Here is a 9,702-nt window from a genome sequence, read left to right on the forward strand (position 1 = left end):
AATTAGACAAAAGTGGACAAAATAAAAAGAATATAAAAAATGTCTTGTTATCATTGTGGCATAAAAGGTTATTGGTCACTTACTTATTGTATGTTGAAATATCTTATTAAATTTTATCAAATATCATTAAATGCTAAAAGAAAAAAAAATTTAATGATACAATTCTTCTCCAACTTAAGGACATTAAAATAAAATTAAACATATACTTCATAATCTTCAAGGAACAACGTACATAGGTTTATATTACTCAAATATATCAAAATCAAATTTAATTTGTTATATAGATGTAGAATATTTATCCGATCCCTACAAGGTTCATTCCTAGATTGGTTACTTATTCATATATAGAGGTATGACTAGTTCATAGTATTTTGTAAAACAAACTATATTTATTATTTTTTCTAACCTTGTAGAAATTTTGATAATTCATGAGACAAGTCATGAATATGTCTGGTTAAAATCTATGTCTTAACATATTTAAGAACGTGTGGCTTGTCAAATGAGAAAAAAATTTCAACAACGTTATATGAGGATAATACTGCTTACATAGCACAATTAAAAGAATGATACATTAAAGGTGATTAAATAAAGCATATTTTGTCAAAAAAAAATTTCACTCATGATCTCAAAAAAAAAAATGATGATATTAGTGTTCACCAAAACCTTTCCTACTGCAATGCTTGAAAAGGTGGTACAAAAGATTGAAATGTATCATTTTAAAAATTTTAAATAATGCAATCATTAAGAAGTGTAAAATACACATTGTACTCTTTTTTTTTATCAAGATTTTTTTCACTAGGTTTTTCTTAATAAGATTTTTAATGAGGCAGTATTTCAAAAGTGTATTCTTGAAAAAATTTATATAAGCATTTTGTATTATTCGGATCTTTTCTAATGAGGTTTTTTCTTAATAAGATTTTAACGAAACATACTCTTAACAGAATGGATATTCGATGGAGACTGTATATCTGTGGATATCTATTTTATTATGTATATTTCAATTTGATTGTAGATTAGATTATATTAAAATTAAGATTTAATCCATACATCTAATCCCTTAATATTATTTTTATTTTATAAATTTTATCAAGATAAAAAGTTATTAGTCTATATAAATCTCTTATTTTATTTATAAATATACACTCAAAGAAAATTTTCTTACTCCTTCCAAATACTTTCGTTTAGTTATTCTTGGAAGTTATATTTTATAACATTATTTTTATTTTTATGAATATTTAGTGAACTTTAGTTTCCAATTAACTAAGGAGATGATGTGGCATAAATCTAAACATGGGGCACCAACAGGGGCACAAAGAGAGGTCGAGGATTTCCATTTCAAAAAGTACAGGTTCAATTGTAAAATTGCATATAAAAAAATCAAATTTAATTGTTTTTTTATAAAATTTTCAAAGTATTTTGTATCTCTGAAAATAGCTATCAAGCATTATCACATACAAAAAATATAATTTAATGAAAATGAATAAAATATGAAGGTTTAATAAAAAAAGCGTTTTTAAAATACTAATGTAAGTACTGAAAATAACATTACATAACATTTGAGATAAAATGGATGAAAAATATCATAATCAATTTTAATTAGATATGATAATTATAACATAATGGAGGGTAACAATTAACATAACTTGATAATAGTTTAACGTAAATAAGTAAGATGTCAATCTAAAGATCAAATTGGTCTTTATAAAAAATTAATGTAAATATTAATAATAATGATAAAAAAAAAAACACTCAACATTCCTCATAAATGAAAAACACAATGTAAAGTTTAAATTAAAAAAATCTTAACATAAATAAATACTATAAACAGTAAAATTATGTAAATATGGTATAAATTAGGTAGGAAGTGTCATAATTACATGAAAAAAATTAGATTCATGTCAATTGTGTCTCATGGAGAAACATGATATTATTATTGACAAATTAATTTTGTACATAAATATATATGCTTAAAAGTATGTGAAGAAAAAATCATCTTGTAAAACTCATGCAAATATAAAATTCGTAGATTAAAATTAAAATAACCTAAATAATAATAATAATAATAATAACATTATATTTATTTGTGTTAAGCATTCAAAGATGATAAATTTATGTGTAATAGATAGCTTTTATTAAGAAAATTGAATCTACAACTAGCTACTTATTTTTGTTAAAATATTTATTAATTACATTCGCCTTTATCAAATTTTGACTAAATCTTTATTGTCTAATATAATTATGAAGTGTTAATAATCAATCATATTCTTAATTATCATGATTGTTGCATTATAATTTGATATGCAAACAAAGAATAAGATATATACAATAATAAGCTGTGGGTTGCTATGAAGGAATTAAAGAATCTGCAAAAAAAAGTTTTTGGAGTTTGCTGTTTGCATAGCCTGATTAAATGATTCACCTAAATCAAAGGCGCGATCTCAATCCTTTTTCATCAGCACAGCTTTTTATATTCCTTACAAATGGTCAAGAAAGATGAAGCCAAGATTCTCTCTTTTGCCTTTATTCAAGAAAATAAGATAAACATAATGGTACTGACATTTTAGATTTTATGGTAAAGACTAAACAAAGTAGTTCCATCGTCTTTAACCTATCCTCTTTTGTCCATTTCTCGCCCCTCGACTCGAGTCCATCACCCATTTAACTCAAACACACAAAGAAGGACAATATTTGAGACAGACAGACAGGAAGAGGGGAGCAAAGGGTTGTTTCTTGTTTGATCAATGGCGGCAAGGGTGATAACAGTGTCCCAAGACGGCAGTGGAGACTACCGAACAGCACAGGAAGCCATAGACGCGGTTCCACTCTGCAACACGTGTCGAACTATCATTCGACTGTCACCTGGTATTTACAAGCAGCCCGTTTATGTTCCCAAGACCAAGAACCTCATCACCTTGGCTGGTCTCCGACCCGAGCTCACTGTTCTTACCTGGAGCAATACCGCTACTAGAACTGAACATCACCAGGTAATGTATGGTCCTTTTTCTGCTACTTTGTCTGGGTGTTTGCCACGTGTGATGATGGTGCTGTGGTTTTTTGGAAGGCTTCGAGGGTGATTGGGACGGGGACGTTTGGCTGTGGGAGTGTGATTGTGGAAGGAGAGGATTTTATTGCTGAGAATATCACTTTTGAAAACTCCGCTCCTGAGGTACAACATTTTTTCCCCTTTTTAGATGAAATTCTCTGTTTTCTTATTCAACTTATTTTTGGATTTTTCCTTGTGCACCAAGTCGTGATTGAAGTTTCATTCTTGGGTTTTGTGACTGTGTATCATCATCAAGAAGTTCACTTTTTGACTTATTTTCTCAAAATATGTGGGATTCAGCTATGTGGGTATCGAATACTGTTGTGCTCTTATGATTGGAAGTTTACCTTTTGATTAACTCAAAATTATGATTTTAGCCTTGATTCGTTCTGCAGTTTCCAGCTGAGGTTGTGATCATTGTTAGAAGTGCAGATTCTGAGTTGGTTCCAAATGCATCGGAATTGGTGTGGTGATTATTTCTGTATCATTAATCTTTCTTTCTTTCTTACAGGGTTCGGGGCAAGCTGTGGCAATCAGAGTAACGGCAGATCGTTGTGCATTCTATAATTGCAGATTTCTGGGATGGCAGGTGCTTAACTCTGTCATTTTTGTTGGCCTAATGTAGGAGTGTTATCAACCAGTACAGAGTGTGTTATAGGCCTTGTGTTTTGTTACAAATTGTAGACTTTTCTTTATTTTAAAAATCATAAAAATTTATCTTCACTAGCTCAACCAGCTAAATTGAGATTTTCAATTGATTGAGAGAATAGTTGGCAAAACTATATTTTTGTATGTGGATAGTGTTGGCTACCTGCTAAGGTCTTTTAGGCAGTTCATGACCAATTTAGAGGTTTAATTGTGGTCATAGAGTTGTACTTTAGCTAAAATCTTACTGCTTATATAAACTTTGCAGGATACTCTCTACTTGCATCATGGAAAACAGTACTTAAAAGATTGCTATATTGAAGGAAGTGTGGACTTCATTTTTGGAAATAGTACTGCCCTCTTAGAGCATTGCCATATCCACTGCAAGTCAGCTGGTTTCATAACTGCACAGAGCAGGAAATCTTCTCAGGAGTCAACTGGTTACGTGTTTTTGAGGTCTGTGGTTGACTAGTTTTCTTGTGTCCTTTTCTTTTCTACTAGTTTCTGTTTTTTGTTAATTTCCCATTAAGGTCTTGCATTTCTAAATTTTCAAGTTGTTTGAGGATTTTGATGTTTACAGGTTCTTTCTGGAAACTTAATAAATGTTGGGCTACCTTGATCAAGTTTGTCACTGACAGCTACTTTTGTCAAGTTAAGAAGACAAAACTTTAAATAGCTTAAACGATGGACGTAACTATCCAACATAGTTCATATGTTTGAATCAAAATAAAATAGTTCCATGTACAGCACCGTGGCGGTACATGAGCAGAGTCATTATCTGCTGGTTGGAATCACATACTTTTACCAACCCAGGACCTAGTTTCCAGCTTGAGAGGAAAATTATCATCATGATGATCTCTCTTGCATGTTGTTGCTAGCCAAATGTGACGCTTGCAGTAATCCTTAACATTTTCTCTTTATTTGTCAAATAGTTGTTAAAGGTTTTATATCTCTCACCTAAAGTTTTGATTCTGCCACTGATTAGCTGCAGTTGGCTCCTTGTTGTCTTGTGTTGCAATTGTATAACCATTTTTAGCCTATGGATTATACTTCTTAGAAAGCCATACAAATTGCAAGATGGCTATATAGGAGTACTTAAATTGTTTTTGTTTAGTAGAGTGAACGAGGATTAATTCTAGTTCTTAAAGAAAAGGTTATGCTGCATTTTCGCAGCTTATTATTCCCAGTACTTTGATTATATGGAAAATAAAATCAATGTGTGGATTCCTTGTGACTTGTCTGTTGAGTGAAATATAATGGTATTAATCTTCTTAATTTTCATTATTATGGCCTGAGGCACTTCTTGTAAATCATGACCAGTCATCAATCAGGTTTGCTGATCAGCTGTGACCAATGAAGTTTGCCTAGGTTCCACAGTTATTCTTTTTCTTTCTAAGACATCTACTCCATTTTCACATGCGATTTTCCCTTTGAACAACTGGCAGCATTTATGCAGATGTGTCATAACTGGCAATGGAGGGTCTTCATATTCATATCTTGGGCGCCCATGGGGACCCTTTGGAAGGGTGGTCTTTGCATACACTTACATGGATCAATGTATCAGGGATGAAGGTTGGAATAACTGGGGAAAACCTGAAAATGAGAGAAGTGCTTGCTTTTATGAGTACAGGTTCACTCTGTCCTATTCTCATTTCTATTACTGGTTTAAATTTGGAAATCACCAAAAGTTCATGCCCATTAACATTTTTGTATTGAAAATTTGGTTATAGCCTGGAAGTGGCATCACTGAGTTTTGAAAATACCTTGTGCATGATAGAACTGATAGATTATGTTAATCTGAAAGGTTAACCCGGAGTTGGAATGATGCCTATGTGGTTTGGTTACACAAGTATGCACAACGCAGTTTTGATATTATCATTATGTGAAAATATTATTAAGCTTGTACAACTTCAACACTTAACCTACCTGGTCTTGATAATACTTTCTGCTGGATACTAATATTCACCTTCTGCTTACCTCTTTTTCTACTTTATGTCACACTGCCAATTAATTTTTTTACTTGATTGACACTGCAGATGTTATGGGCCTGGCTGTTGTCAATCAAAACGCGCAACTTGGGCAAGGGAACTGCTGCATGAAGAAGCAGAACAGTTCCTCATGCACGGATTCATCGACCCTGATCCAAACAGACCTTGGCTTGCTCAAAGAATGGCCCTGAGAATACCACATTCTGCTTAGAAGTCACTTTCAAAGCTGGCATGAGTTAATAATCAGCGATATAATGGCGTTTAACCTTTTTATACATGGACTAAAATCTTCATTGTGTCTGGTTCAAGCTTAGTGTTCAAGCATGAAATCTATTTCTTGTGCCACCAAGTTTCTTTTATCCTTGAAGATTTTAGAGAAAGGCTGGCTCATATGAATTGGGCAGTTTTCCTAAGATCTTAATCATGTATTCACCATAAAGTTTGTTTAGATTATTATTTAAGTCCACCAGAGAGTGATTAAAATGAGCAACTTAAGTGTCAAAACTTGTAGTGTTCTTGCAATGGTTGAGTACAGCTATGGCCTAAGCGAGGGGTTTAGTTGCCAGTCACTGGAAATGATCATATCTTTTTGTAATGCCATATTTGGTAAAGAATGAGTGGCTGTGGTCATATATCTGAATTGGCATCAAAAAGTGAAGACGGTGACTACAACATGCCCTGTCTAACCCTCCTTTCTGCCACCATGGCTTGGCAGATTATGCGATTCACCCTAGCTGATCCATCTCTGACCCACCCCTCTCTCCCATTTTCTTCCCGCAACCTAGTTACAGGTCCCTGTTGTTTGTGGAATGTGTCATGGTAGTGGTCTGAATGTTTTCTTCTTAGAATATCATCAAAGGCTACCAAAGATCAGAGCAAAATATTTCCTTAGTTCTTCCCAGCTTAAAAGCAGAGATGCCAAAACCATCAATCCTTTTGAAGTCGATTCTTACATGAGTAAAATTGATATGTTCCATCAATAGAAAGTCAAGTCAATGGAGATTGTTGTTGTACCATAACATACATTTAATTTGTTCCAACTTTACTATAGAGCAATTTAAAGCAAATAAAGAATTGATAGTAGCATATTGGCAGTGCAAGAAGCTTTGATAGATAGGGCAACAAGAGATGATGCAAAATGGATGAGTCATGTATATGAATAAATACTTTTGTCTATAATCTCATAATTAGATGGTAGATTTGTTTTCAAATTCATTAATCAATAAGTAATTTTGTGGTTGAAAGTGTAAATATAAGATGTAAAAAATGAGAGGGAAATTGGGGGAAAGAAAAAAAAATAAAAACAGAGAGGGAAGTGTAATCTATCTCTTGTATGGAAGGCTCACTTTTTCTTTTCTACTTTTGTACAAGTAAAAGTAAACCTTTTGAAACCAAGCCTGTGTTGAGTCCATAAAGCTCTTGTTAGACATAGAAGGCACAAGACCAAAACTCCAGGTGGCTCCAACCAAGTGAAGACTTGGCTAACCATGTGGCCATGTTTTATGTGCACTTTGCTTCATATCATTACGTTTTTCCCCCATTTTTCTCCCAATGAAAATGGAATATTATTATTACCCCTATTATTTGGCTTGGTTGGCCCACTTTTTTAGAGTTGTGTCACCACATGTAATCTCTAGCAAAATGCCACATGACATTGTTGTGACCCAAAAATCAGATATGGTTATCTTTCACTCTCCCAAGTCCAAACAGTGAACTTTTGCCTGTTGGTAGCAGTTTGGCACTTGCCCCTTCCTGCCTTCCATTACCACCAAAATATAAGGAGAATCTTGTTGTCTTTAAATTTTGAATTAGTGTTTAGAGAAGGGAATACTAAGGAAATTAAATATGACCGAAGTTGTGGCAGGTTTTCTTGCTCCATGCCAACAGAATTATTTTGTGTGTAGAGTTGAAAATTTTAGCAAAGGAAAATGGCAAGTCAAGCTGAAGAAACCAGAACTGCAATGCCATGCAAATTTCAAGTCAAAGTCACAGAAATATTTGGTCAGGAATGAGTTAACGGTAAAGCCTGCTACTTACTCTGCAAGAATTTCCACTGATATTCCTCTTTATGAGACTCCTGGGGTACACACTAACTCATTTCTTTCTCAATTGTTCTCTTTTTTGTGAGATGGGTGTTGATTTTTATTGGTGAGTGTGGGATTGAACAGGCTTTGTTTGATCAGTATTTGGAGGATAAGCCCAGAATTTTCAATGCAATGTTTCCTGACAAACATAGAAGCCAACAGCTTAATCAGGTTTTTGCTTTCTTCCTATTTATTTTCCTCTTCCATTACTTCTTTAATTATTAGTGTTGAGTTGAGTTCATAGTTGTACTCAGTAATTCTTACATTACATTCTACTAAAAGAAGAGCTCATGCTATATCGAATGGTTGCCAAAAAAATCGAATCACTACCAGTTCATAATTAATTTTCTTTCTGGGTGTAAGGTGTTTTGCAGGCAACATATCCTAACGGCCAAAAAACAAATTTTAAAAGAAAAAATAAGTCCAAAAAGGGGCCCTTTTATTGAAAAGGAAACTGAGTGTATGACCTTTTGAGTAACACAATTCTCTAGGCTAAGTGGGAGAAGGTTAAATGCCCCTAAAATGAATTGTTTTCACATGTAAACCAATATTCTAGAGATTTGTTCAATATTTTGATGAAAAGATAGCTAATATCATTGTGCTCTGAAACAGAAAAGATGGGAGTTCCCTTCTTAAAATGTACATTGTATTTGTGCATAAAGTTTACTGGTTTGTTGCATTAGGGAACGAGCATTTCTTCTATTTTCCTGTTCTGTTCTTCACTCTGGTGGCCATGGGGGCATAAACAGTCATGTTTTGTCAAAGGATGAAGAACTAATACTATTTTCTAATGAGAGGGAGGTGTAGGTAGAAGATTATAGAACGCATGAAAGAACCATGAAGAAAATACATGCATAACAAAAGTCGCTTGATATATTTAGTAATCATTGACAGTTAATAAATTCAGGCTTAATGACTCGTACGCTAGAATCATGCCCATCACTATTCTAGTAAAGATGTTTGATAGCACTTTGCTTCTCAATGGTACACAAGTAGTAAAATTCTTATGTTCCTTGGATCTGAATAAGCTGCTGAAACTAGGCATAGGCTTGTCAGTAATTGGCAGATCTACAGTAATTGACCTGTTGTTACTTAAGGACGAGAGCTGCAAGAATGGAATGGAAACGAGTGCATAATTTCTAAGAAAAAAATTGACTGTATATGCTAGGTAGGGTTAGCCTTGATTGCGATAGTGGCTATACTATAGATTTTCAAGCTGCTGAATTCGTTTAGATAGCATGGTTTGAAACACACTATTTCCCAGTTCAAGCTTGGCTATCCTATAGCTTAAATCTGAAATATCTTTCTATCTCTAGACAAATGGCAATTTGCTTAAACTTAATCGAAATCAATGTTTGGAGTTCATGATTACAATAACAAATGGACATCCTCGCAGGTTCTGTCCCAAAAATAGTTTCCCCGTACTGGGGCTAGAATATGTCTCTCCCATGTATTTTTTACTGTTGAACTTATGCAGGATGAATGGAGAATCAAGATGTTGCCCCTGCAGTTATTGATTCTAACTGTCTGGCCTGTAGTAGACTTGAGGTTGAGATGCAAATCAAGAGGTAGAGATTACCCACCGGAAGTTCCTCGTGATATCACAAAAGTTCTTGAGCTTGACATTGTAAGCAGCAGAAGAAAAACATGTGAATTAACGAGATTTGCAAAGTAAATTTTTTATGTTAATCATTCCTCTTAAACAATCCAAAGCTCTCTTCTTGCAGACAAGATGGGAACTCCAAGGGCTAAATAATGGTGTTGATCAATCCCATTTCGCACTGATTGTGAAAGGAACATTATACCCTGATAGAAGAGGGAACAAATGCCGGCTTGGGGGTCATTTAGAGATGAACATAAGCTTTGTTCTTCCTCCTGCGCTCGCTTTGATTCCTGAAAATGTTCGCAACAGCCTTGGAAAAGGGGTAAGGACATCAAAAAC

At 33.8% G+C, this 9,702-nt stretch overlaps 2 protein-coding genes across 4 annotated transcripts in view; both read left to right on the plus strand.

The window, feature by feature from the left end:
- The first annotated feature begins 2,413 nt into the window (after positions 1-2,413).
- On the plus strand, positions 2,414-6,166 carry PME31 (pectin methylesterase 31). The gene is made up of 6 exons (XM_021441919.2): positions 2,414-2,984; positions 3,062-3,166; positions 3,555-3,632; positions 3,957-4,144; positions 5,145-5,318; positions 5,725-6,166. Exons 1-6 carry the CDS (start codon positions 2,742-2,744, stop codon positions 5,885-5,887), a joined length of 951 nt encoding a protein of 316 aa, XP_021297594.1. The 5' UTR covers positions 2,414-2,741; the 3' UTR covers positions 5,888-6,166.
- Positions 6,167-7,375: 1,209 nt separating this feature from the next.
- LOC110426729 (uncharacterized) overlaps positions 7,376-9,702 on the plus strand; it is a 2,727-nt gene continuing 400 nt past the window's right edge. Inside the window, exons 1-4 of one of the 3 annotated variants that reach the window (XM_021442021.1) lie at positions 7,376-7,758; positions 7,860-7,931; positions 9,238-9,387; positions 9,488-9,685. In XM_021442021.1, coding sequence (XP_021297696.1) covers positions 7,522-7,758; positions 7,860-7,931; positions 9,238-9,387; positions 9,488-9,685 — 657 coding nt within the window. In that variant the 5' untranslated portion in view covers positions 7,376-7,521. Of the gene's footprint in view, positions 7,759-7,844; positions 7,932-9,237; positions 9,388-9,487; positions 9,686-9,702 lie in introns of all 3 variants that reach the window. The other 2 variants (XM_021442022.2, XM_021442020.1) reach the window with 2 other exon arrangements.

Source organism: Theobroma umbraticum, unplaced genomic scaffold (assembly GCF_002168275.2).
Source record: "Theobroma umbraticum cultivar Fairchild unplaced genomic scaffold, ASM216827v3 scaffold_12.0, whole genome shotgun sequence".
In the NCBI taxonomy this organism is placed as follows: domain Eukaryota; kingdom Viridiplantae; phylum Streptophyta; class Magnoliopsida; order Malvales; family Malvaceae; genus Theobroma; species Theobroma umbraticum.